At 50.1% G+C, this 17,683-nt stretch overlaps 1 protein-coding gene across 1 annotated transcript in view; it reads right to left on the reverse strand.

The window, feature by feature from the left end:
* Window positions 1-465: 465 nt before the first annotated feature.
* The window catches only part of LOC309546591 (uncharacterized protein), a gene marked incomplete at its 3' end in the record, with an annotated part of 231,220 nt that continues 214,002 nt past the window's right edge, over window positions 466-17,683 (reverse strand). The window contains exons 3-5 of the mRNA XM_082246339.1: window positions 10,996-11,286; window positions 1,078-1,179; window positions 466-539 (exon numbers count right to left, since the gene is read on the reverse strand). Coding sequence (XP_082102465.1) covers window positions 466-539; window positions 1,078-1,179; window positions 10,996-11,286 — 467 coding nt within the window. The remainder of the gene's footprint in view (window positions 540-1,077; window positions 1,180-10,995; window positions 11,287-17,683) is intronic.

A 17,683-nucleotide genomic window follows, 5' to 3' on the forward strand; every position in this document is an offset into this window, starting at 1 on the left:
TTATGTTACCCCCGTTATTTTTCTTTTTTTTACTCGTGTATGTTGAAAATTTCAATAAACATTATTGAAAGTAAATATCCAATAAATTTCGTTCCACTTCATGATTGTGTCCCACTTGTTGTTGATTCTCCACAAAAAATTACAGTTTTATATCTTTATGTTTGAAGCCTGAAATGTGGCAAAAGGTCGCAAAGTTCAAGGGGGCCGAATACTTTTGCAAGGCACTGTATATATATATATATATATATATATATATATCAGTGATGGTGAACGTTGGCACCCCAGATGTTGTGGAACTACATTTCCCATGACAGTCATGCACTCTGCAGTGTAGATCTGAGCATCATGGGAAACGTCTGGGGTGCCAAGGTTCTCCATCACTGATATATATATAATGGGGCTCTGGTGAGTGCATATATGGTGGTGGAGTCACAGGATTGCGGATTCTCTTCACGTGGTGGATATCTACGTTTCTTTATATGCGTTTATATCATGGATTTCTGATGCGTGTTCTGCAGGCTTTACAGGTTTCAGAACAGCTGGTAAGGAGGTGAGAAGGACACATTTAAAAATGCTCTTCAGAGGGCGACACAAGTGTAAACAAGCTCTTGGAGAGAGGAGGGTGAGGGGCATTATTGGGGTTCCTCGGCCTTCATACACATTGGAACATTTGTCTTTAATACAACTGTCACTTTAAATGATGGCAGGTGTGTCGTGACTCCTATTTACCATGAGTTGGAATGTGATTGCTTAATTCTGAACACAGCTCCATCCCCAGTTATAGGAGGGTGTGCACACTTATGCAACCATTATGATTTTAGTTTTTTTATTTCCACCTAAAAGATTTCAGTTTGTTGTTTGACTGAGTTGTACAGTTTATAGGTCACATTAAAGGGGGGAAAAGTTCAGAAATGATCTTTGTCTCATTTTTTACATCACATAAACCTGACATTTTACCCGGGGTGTGTAGACTTTTTATATCCATTGTATCCTCTACCAGCAGACACAGACTGATGGAACAAAATAGGAAGTTTTTACTGAATGTAGGAAGTAAATGATACATTTCACTGTACTTACTCTCATTGTACCAACGCCACAGGATGTAGAAGATGGAGATGGTGGTGGTGATAATCGGGATTACTATAAGAGCAATGATCCATCCAGATAGACGGCCGGGCTCTGTAGGAGAGGAGAGAAGAGGAGAGAAGAGGAGAGGAGAGAAGAGGAGAGTAGAAGAGAGGAGAGAAGAGGAGAGAAGAGGAGAGAGGAGGAGAGAAGAGGAGAGGAGAGAAGAGAAGAGGAGAGGAGAGGAGAGGAGAGAAGAGGAGAGGAGAGGAGAGAAGAGGAGAGGAGAGGAGAGGAGAGAAGAGAGGAGAGGAGAGGAGAGGAGAGGAGAGGAGAGGAGAGAAGAGGAGAGAAGAGGAGAGAAGAGGAGATTGGTGTTAGAACCTCACAGGAAGAGTCACAGATTACTGACATTAATACAAAGATGACAAGAAAATCAGGTTGGATGAAGAGCCAATCACAAGAGGTGGACACAGCCCTCCCTGCAATACTAAAGGTAGAATGAGGTGTGGGAGGAGTCAGGGAAAGTCTAGTCTGAGCGCTATGATTGGCAGAGAACAGAGCTGAAGGTCCCTCCATGGATCAGAGATAAGGAATGGCTGGATAATATAAAGTAGTAGAACTCCTCTATGAATCACGGCTCACCCTAATTGTATGAAATGCATTATTTTTGTGCCACAAATACTTAAATTTCTGATGCCTCCATTTATTGACCTTCCTGTGTTCCTCCATCTTCCTCCCTGAACCTCCAGTTATGAGCCCACCTCATGCACAGCAGTAGGGGTCCAGTACATGCACAGTAGGGGACGTCATGAAGCAGCTCTCCTGGGTGCGCTGTGTTAGGCTTGGCTGGCATGTGCCCATTATAGGGTCAATCTTCCTGCTTTGCCTGGCGCATGCACAGTGCAGCCGCTGGTCTTCTGCTCTGCCATTGCACCCATTTGGCACGTATGTGGTAACACTCTGGGGCAATACTGCACATGTGCCAGACAAAGCAGCAGCAGGGGCCCCATAATCTGCATGTGCTCCCCCCCTCCCCCACCACTGCGCACACACCAGCAGGACAGCACCAGTCAGGGCTGCTGTTAGAAATCATGGGGCCCCGTACAGCCTACCTGACACCCCCCACCCCTCCACCGAATACATCAAGACATTTTTACCAAAAAATACCCTAAAATCATTATTAGCGGACACATTCATAACAGAGAACCTGTGTGACTTTATTTTTTTCTGTATTTGTCCTTTTTATTTGTTTTTTACATTAAAAGAAAAATTATATATATATTTATAAATTAAAAATAAACATTTTTTAACATTAAAAAAAATTGTAACAACTATTTTATTTTACAATTTTTTAAATTATTTATTACAATGTTTAATTATTAATTTTTTTTACAATTGGTTATTTTTTTACTTTTTTTTTTTTACAGGTTAGGGAAGCCTACAGCGCTGTGGGAAGGGGGGCACAGTGAAATAGGGGGAAAATGGGGATGAGGGGATCAGAAGCAGGCTCCCTGCAGCAGCTGAAAGCTGGCAGGAGGGGGAGAAACTGGCTTTCAGCTGCTGCAGAGAACCACACAGGGCTTCCTTCTGTAATTGCCCCTCTGCACCCATCCCCCATGCTGTTTGGCCCCTCTGTGTGCCCAGGCCCCCTACAGGAGGACTGGTGGTTCCCCCTAATCAGCGGCCCTGGCACCAGTGGCCCTATTGCACATGTCCCATTAAATGTACAATGCAGTGGGAGCATGTGTGACTGGGGAGACCCCAGGGAGACACTGGAGGAAGAAGGGGGCCCCCTACAGGTGGAAACAGCAAACTGCAAATTTCAATAGCTGGAAGACCTTCCCAAAACTGGAGATGGGAGGAAATGGTGTACAAAGGTGTGCAGATAATTTGATCTTTACCAGAGGGTTGAAGATCACTTTAATCCTGGATCTACGCTGAATGTGGCGTGTGGGAGCAGAGATGATACTAACTAGAGATGATACCTTGTAGAGGAAATGTAGAAACTGGAAGAATGGAAGCTCTCCGAGATGTAAATAATACCCAACTTTAGCACAGATGATGTAATCTTAGCCGGAGTTCCTTGTAGCCCCGCCCCTAGTCCTTTGGTTGGGGTGACCCCCTGGGGGAATTACCATCCGTGCCTTGTTACCCCTTGAGCCCATGTTAACTATTTTGAAATCCTCTGTCAGTCACCAACATTGTATTCCAAATCCACAAACGTGCACAACCTCCTGTGCTGGGGAGTGGACCCTAGGAGGTAACAGTTGCCTATATTCCCGTCCTGGCTTCTATGGACATGCCACTCTTTGCTGTCCTCTCAAGACCAGGAAAGTCTGCATACACTGAAATCATAAAACCAAACAGAGGGCGCACCGGCCTAAGTGCAATATCCTCAAACCCTGACTTTTAGGCCTCATGCACACGGGACATTAGAAAAACACCAGTAGCTTTGCAGTGAGTTTTTCAGCTTTTTTGGGTTGGCGTTTTTGAGTGTTTTTAGCTAAAAATCACCTCTCTACTATTTTAACAACTCTGACTTTCCCACAATGCATTGCTTGCCAGCATTGCATCGCATGGGTGTTCACAGCTATGCGATAAGATTTAGGTGCGGGGGAGGGTCCTACAACATTTTGGTGCAAATGTGGACCTTTGTTTCCCCCCGCATCAAAATCGCCTCGCATGAGTGTTCACACCCAGTTGATGCAATTCTGTCAAGCTCACTGCACTTTGCAATCTGTTTTGGGGTGTCCTTCATGGAACATTAAGCCCCCCGTTCACATCGGGCAGATTTGACATGTCAAATCGCATGGCAAATCAGAGCCTATTGCCGGCAACGTCACTGTCCAAATTGGTGCAACCCTGACTTTGCAGTGCCGCACTGATTCCCAAAAGTCGTTTCTGAACTACTTTTGGTGACTTCAATAGACATCTGTGCATGAACCCGTACAGATGTCTGTCAAATCGCCCTCCGAAGTCGCACTGATTCGAGTTTGTAATTGTGTGCGTTCAGCTGAATGATTTCTCCCCCGTCCTCAGTGTGAACCGGTGCCGTTGCCGACAATAGGCTCAGATTTAATATGCGAATCAACATGACAAATGACATGCCAAATCAGCACAATGTCAACAGGGCTTCATGTTCCATGAACGAAACCCCAAAACAGATTACAGAATGCAGTGCGCTTGCCAGAATCGCATCGCATGGGTATTCACACCCATGCAATGCGATTAGGTGTGGAGGAAAAAGGGTCCTACAACATTTTGGTACAAATGTGATGCAATTTGAGTCATAAAAAATATATGGCTCAAATCGCATGCCACAAACCTCACATGTGATGTGCACAGGAATGCGGTGCATTTTTGGTGCAAATCACATGCGGTGTTCAGCATGCACCAGTGTGACCCCAGGCTATGTTCCATCAACAACACCTCCAAACACAACCCAGGCTTAACAAAAAACCGATGTGATAAAAAATGTCAAAAAATGCCAGTTAGCAGCGTTTTTTTGGCATTTATCAGCGTTTGACGTTAGAACGTTTTTACTGCTGAAAAACGCTACTCAAAACACACTCGTTTTCTTGTTTTTTTCCCAGGTAGAAAACGCCCCTGCCGAAAACGGCTGATAACAGCCTGTGTGTGCATGGAGACATAGGAGAACATGCTGGGGAGACATAGGAGAACATGCTGGGGAGACATAGGAGAACATGCTGGGGAGACATAGGAGAACATGCTGGGGAGACATAGGAGAACATGCTGGGGAGACATAGGAGAACATGCTGGGGAGACATAGGAGAACATGCTGGGGAGACATAGGAGAACATGCTGGGGAGACATAGGAGAACATGCTGGGGAGACATAGGAGAACATGCTGGGGGACATAGGAGAACATGCTGGGGAGACATAGGAGAACATGCTGGGGAGACATAGAACATGCTGGGGAGACATAGAACATGCTGGGGAGACATAGGAGAACATGCTGGGGGAGACATAGGAGAACATGCAGGGGAGACATAGGAGAACATGCTGGGGAGACATAGGAGAACATGCCGGGGAGACATAGGAGAACATGCTGGGGGGACATAGGAGAACATGCTGGGGGAGACATAGGAGAACATGCTGGGGAGACATAGGAGAACATGCAGGGGAGACATAGGAGAAAATGCTGGGGAGACATAGGAGAACATGCCGGGGAGACATAGGAGAACATGCTGGGGGGACATAGGAGAACATGCTGGGGGAGACATAGGAGAACATGCTGGGGAGACATAGGAGAACATGCTGGGGAGACATAGGAGAACATGCTGGGGAGACATAGGAGAACATGCTGTGGGGACATAGGAGAACATGCCGGGGGGACATAGGAGGACATGCCGGGGAGACATAGGAGAACATGCTGGGGAGACATAGGAGAACATGCTGGGGAGACATAGGAGAACATGCTGGGGAGACATAGGAGAACATGCTGGGGAGACATAGGAGAACATGCTGGGGAGACATAGGAGAACATGCTGTGGGGACATAGGAGAACATGCCGGGGGGACATAGGAGAACATGCTGGGGAGACATAGGAGAACATGCCGGGGAGACATAGGAGAACATGCTGTGGGGACATAGGAGAACATGCTGGGGGGACATAGGAGAACATGCTGTGGGGACATAGGAGAACATGCTGGGGGGACATAGGAGAACATGCGGGGAGCCATAGGAGAACATGCTGTGGGGACATAGGAGAACATGCTGGGGAGACATAGGAGAACATGCTGGGGAGACATAGGAGAACATGCTGGGGAGACATAGGAGAACATGCTGGGGAGACATAGGAGAACATGCTGGGGAGACATAGGAGAACATGCTGGGGAGACATAGGAGAACATGCTGTGGGGACATAGGAGAACATGCCGGGGGGACATAGGAGAACATGCTGTGGGGACATAGGAGAACATGCTGGGGGGACATAGGAGAACATGCGGGGAGCCATAGGAGAACATGCTGTGGGGACATAGGAGAACATGCTGGGGGGACATAGGAGAACATGCGGGGAGCCATAGGAGAACATGCTGTGGGGACATAGGAGAACATGCGGGGAGCCATAGGAGGACATGTGGGGAGATTATTGGCTGCAGAAAAAAATGTCTGATGTCAAAAACAGCCGCTGTAAAAACGTCCCGTGTGCATGAGGCCTAAAAGCCATGGTTTGAGAATAATGCACTAGGCCGGTGCGCCCTCCATTTCCTTCTATGATTTCACCGACATTGTATGAGCTATTTACTGTGCAGACATTCTGTACTGTAACCAAATATCAATCTAAAAAGGTCCTCCATTTATTTTTGTACTTTTATTGAAATAAAATTCTAAATCCATAAAAAGGAACCATAATAACCAATGAGATTTCTTTCCGACCTGTTTACCAAACATAAATGGTCAGGAGAGCAGCTGCAGATTGGTTGTCATATATGGATTACACAGATCTTCACCATTCTTTCTGGTTATATCAGGGGACAATCACACTATATGTGGTGACCTGGGGTGATGTACGCTGCATTACTGCCCCTCCCACTGGAGGGCGCCGGATGTCATTACAACACAACGCACTGTTCTGCACCGACACCAATGCAGTGTCACTGACACTTCGAATAAAGCTTAGAAAAAAAAAGTAAACTGTGCCATGTGCTAAAAGGAGCATTGCACCTTCCCCCAACCACACCCCACACAGACACAGGACCTACCCCTGCAACCCTTTTTCACAGCTCCTACCTCTGCACCCAGCAACCCCCCCCCCCTTCACAGCTCCTACCTCTGCACCCAGTACCCCTTCACAGCTCCTACCCCGGCAACCAGCACCCTCTTCACAGCTCTTACCCCTTCACCCAGCACCCCCCTTCACAGCTCCTACCTCTGCACCCAGCACCCCCCTTCACAGCTCCTACCTCTGCACCCAGCACCCCACTTCACAGCTCCTATCTCTGAACCCAGCACCCCCTTCACAGCTCCTACCTCTGCACCCAGCACCCCCTTCACAGCTCCTACCTCTGCACCCAGCGCCCCTTCACAGCTCCTACCCCTGCACCCAGCACCCCCCTTTACAGCTCCTACCTCTGCACCCAGCACCCCACTTCACAGCTCCTACCTCTGCACCCAGCACCCCACTTCACAGCTCCTACCTCTGCAACCAGCACCCCACTTCACAGCTCCTACCTCTGCACCCAGCACCCCCCCTTCACAGCTCCTACCTTTGCACCAAGCACCCCCCCTTCACAGCTCCTACCTCTGCAGCCAGCACCCCACTTCACAGCTAGCTCTGCACCCAGAACCCCTTCACAGCTCCTAATTCTGCACCCAGCATCCTACTTCACAGCTCCTACCTCCGCACCCAGCACCCCCCCCCCTTTCACAGCTCCTACCTCTGCACCCAGCACTCCCCTTCACAGCTCCTACCTCTGTACCCAGCACCCCCCTTCACAGCTCCTACCTCTGAACCCAGCACCCCCTTCACAGCTCCTACCTCTGCACCCAGCACCCCCCTTCACAGCTTCTACCTCTGCACCCAGCACCCCCTTCAAAGCTCCTACCTCTGAACCCAGCACCCCCTTCACAGCTCCTATCTCTGAACCCAGCACCCCCTTCACAGCTCCTACCTCTGCACCCAGCACCCCCTTCACAGCTCCTACCTCTGCACCCAGCGCCCCTTCACAGCTCCTACCCCTGCACCCAGCACCCCCCTTTACAGCTCCTACCTCTGCACCCAGCACCCCACTTCACAGCTCCTACCTCTGCACCCAGCACCCCACTTCACAGCTCCTACCTCTGCAACCAGCACCCCACTTCACAGCTCCTACCTCTGCACCCAGCACCCCCCCTTCACAGCTCCTACCTTTGCACCAAGCACCCCCCCTTCACAGCTCCTACCTCTGCAGCCAGCACCCCACTTCACAGCTACCTCTGCACCCAGAACCCCTTCACAGCTCCTAATTCTGCACCCAGCATCCTACTTCACAGCTCCTACCTCCGCACCCAGCACCCCCCCCCCCCTTTCACAGCTCCTACCTCTGCACCCAGCACTCCCCTTCACAGCTCCTACCTCTGTACCCAGCACCCCCCTTCACAGCTCCTACCTCTGAACCCAGCACCCCCTTCACAGCTCCTACCTCTGCACCCAGCACCCCCCTTCACAGCTTCTACCTCTGCACCCAGCACCCCCTTCAAAGCTCCTACCTCTGAACCCAGCACCCCCTTCACAGCTGCTACCTCTGCACCCAGCACCCCCTTCACAGCTCCTACCTCTGCACCCAGCACCCCCCTTCACAGCTCCTAATTCTGCACCCAGCATCCTACTTCACAGCTCCTACATCTGCACCCAGCACCCCCCATTCACAGCTCCTACCTCTGCACCCAGCACCCTTCTTCACAGCTCCTACCTCTGTACCCAGCAACCCCCCCCCCCCTTCACAGCTCCTACCTCTGCACCCAGTACCCCTTCACAGCTCCTACCCCGGCAACCAGCACCCTCTTCACAGCTCCTACCCCTTCACCCAGCACCCCCCTCTTCACAGCTCCTACCTCTGCACCCAGCACCCCCCTTCACAGCTCCTACCTCTGCACCCAGCACCCCACTTCACAGCTTCTACCTCTGCACCCTGCACCCCCTTCACAGCTCCTAACTCTGCACCCAGCACCCCCCTTCACAGCTCCTACCCCTGCAACCAGCACCCCACTTCACAGCTCCTACCTCTGCACCCAGCACCCCTTCACAGCTCCTACCTCTGCACCCAGGCACCCCCTTCACAGCTCCTACCTCTGCACCCAGCACTCCCTTCACAGCTCCTACCTCTGCACCCAGCGCCCCTTCACAGCTCCTACCCCTGCACCCCTTCACAGCTCCTACCTCTGCACCCAGCACCCCCCTTCACAGCTCCTATCTCTGCACCCAGCAGCCCCCTTTACAGCTCCTACCTCTGCACCCAGCACCCCACTTCACAGCTCCTACCTTCGCACCCAGCACCCCCCTTCACAGCTCCTACCTCTGCACCCAGCACCCCCCTTCACAGCTCCTAATTCTGCACCCAGCATCCTACTTCACAGCTCCTACCTCCGCACCCCCCCCTTCACAGCTCCTACCTCTGCACCCAGCACCCCCCTTCACAGCTCCTACCTCTGCACCCAGCACCCCCTTCACAGCTCCTAACTCTGCACACAGCAAGCCCCTTCACAGCTCCTACCCCTGCAACCAGCACCCCACTTCACAGCTCCTACCTCTGTGCCCAGCACCCCTTCACAGCTCCTACCTCTGCACCCAGCACCCCCTTCACAGCTCCTACCTCTGCACCCAGCGCCCCTTCACAGCTCCTACCCCTGCACCCCCCTTCACAGCTCCTAGCTCTACACCCAGCACCCCACTTCACAGCTCCTACATCTTCACCCAGCAACCCCCTTCACAGCTCCTACAACTGCACCCAGCACCCCCCCTTCACAGCTCCTACCTCTGCACCCAGCACCCCCCTTCACAGCTCCTACATCTGCACCCAGCACCCCCCTTCACAGCTCCTACCTCTGCACCCAGCAACCCCTTCACAGCTCCTACCTCTCCATCCAGGATCCTACTTCACAGCTCCTACCTCTGCACCCAGCAACCTTCTTCACAGCTCCTACCTCTGCACCCAACACCCCTTCACAGCTCCTACCTCTGCACCCAGCACCCCCCCTTCACAGCTCCTACATCTGCACCCAGCACCCCCCTTCACGGCTCCTACCTCTGCACCCAGAACCCCCCTTCACAGCTCCTACCTCTCCATCCAGCATCCTACTTCACAGCTCCTACCTCTGCACCCAGCACCCCTTCATAGCTCCTACCTCTGCACCCAGCACCCCCCTTCACAGCTCCTACCTCTGCACCCAGCACCCCCCTTCACAGCTCCTACCTCTGCACCCAGCACCCCCCTTTACAGCTCCTACCTCTGCACCCAGCACCCCCCTTCACAGCTCCTACCTCTGCCCCCAGCTCACCCTCATGCACAGCTCCCATCTGTGTCTTTAAGGAGGCTGCAGCATGGCTCTTTTATGTGGGGGGCACACGGATTGGTGACTTTGCTTCTCATAGATCTGCTCTGCTTGTCAGATTTGTAGCACAAAACCATGGAGGAGTTTTAGAGCTCTTCCTCAGCCCTGTGAAACAGGTGGCAGGTAGATGGCGCAGAAGCTGTCAGCAGGGGAGGCACCATGTAAAGACATAAATATGTGGTCAGTGTCCATGTGGGACCCAGCGAGGCCCTTACATAGGAATCTTGTGCCAGGATAAGCTGTGGGCAATGAGAGGCAGGGCTGCAGCTCATTCAGTGACTGAGGGACAGGACTGTGACATCAGATCCTCCATGTTGTGCTGTGTCTCTGGGCGCACCATGGGCCCCATCCCCCCTCAGGGCCCCGCACACATTGCACCCTCGCAGGGTACACCAGTGGTAATGACATGAATATAGATGGGGAGATTCAGTAATTTTACCTATTTATGAAGATTTATTGTATAATAAATTAAAATAAAATCTAGAAGTGTAATAAAAGATTTCAGAATACAGTGGAGTACGAGGAGATCTGATTATTGTGTTTATTTCTATAGAAATGGGAAAAATAAGATTGGGAATCCTTTGTAATTTTCTGATTGGAATGTAATGTGGATATTGTTACATTGTACTACAGTAACATAAATGGAAGGTAGACAGTGACCCCCTTCTATCTACAATCTATTGGGGGAGGGGGGGGGTGGTTTGCTTTGTGAAGAAAATTCTCTTTGTAGAAATATCAGAAATCTCATGAATAGTCTCTGCATACAACCTAGCATGCATACCAAAACTTAGAAAATTACAGCTTCCATCTGAGAGTTCTCACATGGTTAATGGGATTTATGATACGTTGTAAATTATTTTAAATCATACTTACCGAGCACTGTGACATTTATCCCCATTTCCTGAATACCATTATTCCTGGTCACCTCTGCCTTGTAGAAGCCGGAGTCCTCTATAGTCAGTTTCCTTATGGCCAGATTTCCATTCATATGACTGATAGTTGCTCTGTCCTGAAGAAGGTAAAACGTAGGATCCTCCCGGGGGTTCAGCCTGCAGTCCACCAGTTTTCTACCATTCACCGTCCATTTTATCTCTGAGGGATCTCCGGTGTAGTGCGGCTCCAGAGTGACATCCTCTCCCACCGTTTTATTTATTGCTAGAGGAACTACAAAGCAAGCAAAGAGTTAAATTGTGTACAAAACACGGGGGGTTTGTGTGTGTGTTCGGTACCAACCCTATACTCACAATGGGCCCTGCTGATAATGAGTACCATTACCTCCGACCCCACTGCCGGGTACTATGAACCCTATACTCACCCCTGACCCTTCTGCTGGGTACTATGAACCCGATACTCACCCCTGATCCCACTGCTGGGTACTTTGAATCCTATACTCATCCCTGACCCCACTGCTGGGTACTATGAATCCTATACTCATCCCTGACCCCACTGCTGGGTACTATGAATCCTATACTCATCCCTGACCCCACTGCTGGGTACTATGAACCCTATACTCATTGCTGACCCCACTGCTGGGTACTATGAACCCTATACTCTGCCCTGACCCCACTGCTAGGTACTATGAATCCTATACTCACCCCTGACCCCAATGCTGGGTACTATGAACCCTATACTCTGCCCTGACCCCACTTCTAGGTACTATGAACCCTATACTCATCCCTGAACCCACTGCTAGGTACTATGAACCCTATACTCTCCCCTGACCCCACCGCTGGGTACTAAGAATCCTATACTCACCCTTGACCCTGCTGCTAGGTACTATGGACCCTATACTCTCCCCTGATCTCACTGCTGGGTACTATTACCCCTATACTATAAGAGGGGCGGGGGCGGCGACTGTAAGAGGACTCAGAGAAAATAATTTTACGGTAAGTTCTTACAAAAATTCTATTTTCTCTTACGTCCTCTGACAGTCGCCGCCCACTCATTCCTTCTGCACGTCTGGGACGTCCCAAAGCAGTGTAGATGTGTGGGGTGGGAAAACGCAACCATCAAAGAGGCAACGCAGCACCCAGGTCAGAGAAAAGAATCTTTTCTGATCCAGACAAAAACTGGGCAACAAAGAGCTGAACAGGAGCGAACCCAGGAAAACAAACAAGAAAGAAACCTCAACAGGAGGAGACAGGCAAAAAACTACCCTGTCTCCCCTAAGGCACTGCCGCACTGAAAACTTTGCGGCCAAAAGAGGCATCTGCTGATGCCAATACATCAAGTTTGTAAAACTTTGTAAAGGTATGCACGGACGACCAGGTCGCCACTTTGCACACCTTAGTCACTGACGCCTGATGGCGGAAGGCCCAAGATGCACTATTCGGTCTGGTAGAGAGCGTTGTGACAGGGAAAGGCGGAAACCTGATCCCTAATCGAATAGGCCTGCACAATCGTCTGTCTGATCTATTTTGAAATGGTTGCCGCAGATGTAGCCGTACCCTTTCGGGGTCCCTCAGGAAGGACAAAAAGACAATCCGACTCCCTGAAGGATTCAGTAGATGACAGGTAGACCCTGATCGCCCGGACCACATCCAAGGAATGCAAAGCAAACTCCTTAGGATGCTTAGGCTTCGCGCACAGTGAAGGCAGCGCAATGTCCTCAATGAGGTGGAAGTCTGAAACCACCTTCGGAAGGAAGGACTGATGAGGTCGCAAGACCACTTTATCCCTATGAACCACCAGATAGGGGGAGCGGCAGGATGTGATCGCCACTAGAAAGGCAGCTTTCCGTGACAGCACAGGCAGAGGAATCTCTCAGATGTTCTCAAAAGGGAGGACGTTGCAAAACGGACAGAACCAAATTCAGGTCCCAAGGGGGCAAGGGTGCCCTCCTAGGGGGAGCCAGATGGCGTACCCCTTGAATAAAGGTGCGGATCAAGGAATTTGACGCCAGGGGACGCTGAAACAGAATGGCCAGTGCAGACAACTGGCCTTTAATCGTGGTCAGCGCAAGACGCTGATCCACACCGGTTTGCAGGAAAGCCAACACCCTCGCCACCGAAAAGGAGCGGGGTTGGAACCCATGCAACTCACACCAGGCGAAATAAGCCATCCAGGTATGATAATAAATCTTACCAGAGGAAGCCTTCCTGGCCTGGAGCAAGGTAGGAATGACTGCCGACGAGAGACCCCTGTCTCTCAAGACTTGACTTTCAACAGCCACGCCGTCAAAACCAGCGACCATAAAGTAGGATGGTAGATCGGTCCTTGAGACAGAAGATTGTCTCGAAGCGGAAGCCGCCAAGGAGGCTCGAAGACCATTCGCATGATGTCCGCGTACCAAGACTGACACGGCAAATATGGGGCCACCAGGATCACCAACCTCATTTCCGAGACCAACCGGTGGAGGAATCTGGACAACAGCTGAATCGGGGGAAAGGCATAAATCAGCCGATACCGATGCCAAGGCACCACCAACGCGTCCGAGGTGTCTGCCAGAGGGTCGCGCGTTCGTTCTACGAACCTTTCCACCTTGTTGCTGAGACGAGACGTGAACATATCCACATCCGGGGATCCCCACCGCGCACACAGCATCTGAAACACCTCTGGGTGTAGGGACCATTCCCCCTGGTCCAGGGTCTGGCGACTCAGATAGTCCGCCTGCAAGTTCTCCACACCCGGAATGTGAACTGCCGAAATCTCTGGGACCTGCGTCTCGGCCCAGGACAGAATCTCGGCCACTTCCTTGGCCGCCTGGGCACTCCTGGTGCCTCCTTGGTGATTGATGTAAGCCTCCGCCATAGCGTTGTCCATCTGTACACGCACTGGGCAGCCCTGAAGTCGATCCGACCAACGGAGCAAACAGAGCCCGATTGCCCGTAGTTCCAAGACATTTATTGGCAGGGAGGATTCCCCCTCCGACCAAGTGCCCTGGGCACACAACTTGCCCAGAACTCCACCCCAGCCCGACAGGCTGGCATCCGTGGTGACCACAGTCCACAGCAAAGGTCGGAAGGACTTGCCTTCCCTCAGAGCCGGAGACTGGAGCCACCACTGGAGATCCAATCTCACTTGGGGGCTCAAAGAAATCTTCCTTTCCAAGGACTGAGGATGTCTGTCCCACTTGACCAGAATCTCCGCTTGAAGAGATCTCGTGTGAAACTGCGCAAATGGGATTGCCTCAAAAGCCGACACCATCAAGCCCAGGGACTGCATGCAGGTCCGAAGCAAAGAGAACTCGTCGTTCCTGAGGGACCTGACCTCGTCCTGCGAGATCCGGAGCTTATCTTCCGGAAGAAAGACCTTCACCTGGGCGGAGTCCAGAATCATCCCCAGGTAGCAGAGACGAACCGAAGGGGACAAGGCCGACTTCTGAAAATTGATGGTCCACCCGAAATCCTGGAGCGTCTGAACCACGATTGACAGATTGCGCAACAAAGTGGCACTGGAACTCGACCTTAATCGTCCAGGTAACCGAGGATGACAATCCCCTGTACCCTTAACAAGGCTAGAACAGGGGGCCAACACCTTGGTAAAAACCCTTGGAGCCGAAGCGAAAACGCCCCAAACTGATAATGCTCCTCCGCGATTGCGAAGCGGAGGTACCTCTGATGACCTTCGTAGATAGGGATGTGTAGATACGCATCCTTGAGATCGATGGAAGCCAAGAAATCCCCTGGACTCAGGGATGCCACCACCGACCGGAGGGATTCCATCTGAAACTTCTGAACCCGCACAAAGCGGTTTAGAAACTTCAAGTCCAGAATCGGACGCACCTTGCCCTCCTTTCTGGGCACTGTGAACAGATTGGAATAAAAACCCCACAACCTGTCCCGCTGTGGAACCGGTACGACCACCCCTTGGACGAGGAGATCCTGAACCGCCCAGCGGAGATCCCGGAAACGATCGGGAGTTAACTGAATATTTGAGGGAAAGAACCTGTCTGCGGGGCGAGACCGAAATTCGATCTTGTACCCTGAACGAATGAGTTCTTGAACCCACCTGTCCTGAACCTTGGACAGCCAGGGCTCGGGAAAACAAAGCAGATGTCCCCCCACCCGAGACGGGTGAGGGCGTCCCTTCAGGACGAGGTGGACTGGGCCACAGTGCTAGCGTGGCCGCCTTTGGACTTACCCGCCCATGGCTTCTTCTGGCCACCAGAGGCCTTGAAGGACTTCCCCTAGTCCTGTGTCCTGAAGGTACGAAAGGACCCCTGGTTAGGTTTAAAAGAGGGACCCGCTTGGCACGGGATGGTTTTCCCCTAGCCACCTGGGGCAAAAGAGTGCTCTTGCCCCCAGTGAGCCCTTTGATCAGTTCATCCAGAGTCCCCAAAAAGACGACAACCCGCATAAGTGATGTCAGTCACTGTCTTTTTAAAAGACTGGTCGGCCGACCAGCTTTTCAACCAAGTAATGTGGCGGATTGCAACCACGACCGCCGACAGCCGTGTGATTAAAGGGGCCTCATCCAAGGCCGTGTCACACAGGTACAGCACGGCCTGAGCCATTTGATGCACCATCTCCAGCACAGCCGAAGAGGCGGAGTCAGCAATTAGAGTGCGCCTAAGCGTCTTGGCACACTCTGCAACAGCCTGAGAGACCATTACCGAAGTGAACAAGGGCTTCGGCAAGAAACCCACAACCAGATAGATGTGACGGGAAAGGGTCTCCACCCACCTATCCGCCGGGTCTTTAACCACTTGCCTACAGTGCACTTTCACCCCCTTCCTGCCCAGACTGATTTTCAGCTTTCAGTGCTCTCACACTTTGAATGACAATTACTCAGTCATGCAACAATGTACCCATAAAAAAAATTGTGTCCTTTTCTTCACACAAATAGAGCTTTCTTTTGATGGTATTTAATCACTACTGGGTTTTTTATTTTTTGTGCTATAAATAAAAAAAGACTGAAAATATTGTGAAAAAACACATTTTTCTTTGTTTCTGTCATAAAATTTAGCAAATGAGTAATTTTTCTTCACAAATTTTGGCCAAAATTTATACTGCTACTTATCTTTGGTAAAAATAACACAAATAAGTGTATATTATTTGGTCTTTGTGAAAGTTATAGAGTCCACAAGTTATGGTGCTAATCATTGAAAATTGATCACACTTGACCACACCTGATGTACTGAAGGCCTATCTCATTTCTTGAGACACTAAAAAGTCAGGAAAGTACAAATACCCCCCAAATGACCCCTTTTTGGAAAGTAGACATTCCAATGTATTTAATAAGGGGCATGGTGAGTTTTTTGAAGTTGTAATTTTTTCCCACAACTCTTTGCAAAAATGAAGATTTTTTTTTTTTACAAATTGACGTATTAACAGGTTATTTCTCTCACACAGCATATGTATACTTGCAACTACACCCCAAAACACATTCTACTACTCCTCCTGAGTATGGCGATACCACATGTGTGAGACTTTTTCACAGCCTGGCCACATACAGAGGCCTAACATCCAAGTAGCACCGTCCGGCATTCTAGGAGCACAAATTACACATATAATTTCCTGACAACCTATCGCACTTTTGAAGGCCCTGGAGCACCAGGACAATGGAAACCCCCATAAAATGACCCCATTTTGGAAAGTAAACAGCCCAACATATAATTTTTGAGGCATAATGAGTCTTTTGAATGTCATTTTTTTCCACAAGTTTTTGGAAAGTGTGGAAAGAAAATGAAAACATATTTTTTTTTACACAAAGCTGTCCATTTATGCAATATTTCTAACACATAGCATGTACATAGCAAAAATTGCACCCCAAAATACATTCTGCTATTCCTCCCGAGTATGGCGATACCACATGTATAACACTTTTTCACAGCCTGGCCACATACATAGGCCTAACATCCAAGTAGCACTTTTCACAAAGTTGTCCATTTATCCACTTTAAAGAGGAAGTAAACCCTCCTCTACAACTTGTACCTATAGGTAAGCCTATGATAAGGCTTACCTATAGGTACTGTAAATATCTCCTAAACATGTACAGTTTAGGAGATATTTACCTTACATGCAGCCAGTGACGTCACTGGCGCATGCGCTCTGAAGGAACGGCCACTCGTGCCGTTCCTTCAGAGTCCCGTGCCGTGACTGTTGGCTCTCGCGCGCGTGCGTGACATCACCACGGCTCCGGCCAATCAGATGGCCGGATGCCGCGATCCCGGGAGACGGGCGAATGGACATGTCGCCCGTCAGAGGTGAGTGAGCGGCACGGCGGGGGCTCGTTCTAAGGTAAGTATTGCATAATGAGCTAGTATGCGATGCATACTAGCTCATTATGACTTTCTCTTGCAGAGTGAAAAAAAATGCACGGGTTTACAACCTCTTTAAGACTGGGCCTATTTATGACACTTGGTGTTTACAAGCTAAAATCATTTTTTTTGCTAGAAAACTACTTAGAACCCCCCAAACATTATATATTTTTTTTTTAGCAGAGACCCTAGAGAATAAAATGGAGATCGTTGCAATATTTTTGTATCACACCATATTTGCGCAGCAGTCTTCCAAATGCAATTTTTTTGAAAAAAATTCACTTTTTTGAACTAAAAAATAAGAAAACAGTAAATTTAGCCCAATTCTGCCCACGATCCAGAAATCATTGCAAATCGTGG

Source organism: Pelophylax lessonae (assembly GCF_965119305.1).
Source record: "Pelophylax lessonae genome assembly, chromosome: 2".
Taxonomy (NCBI): Eukaryota; Metazoa; Chordata; class Amphibia; order Anura; family Ranidae; genus Pelophylax; species Pelophylax lessonae.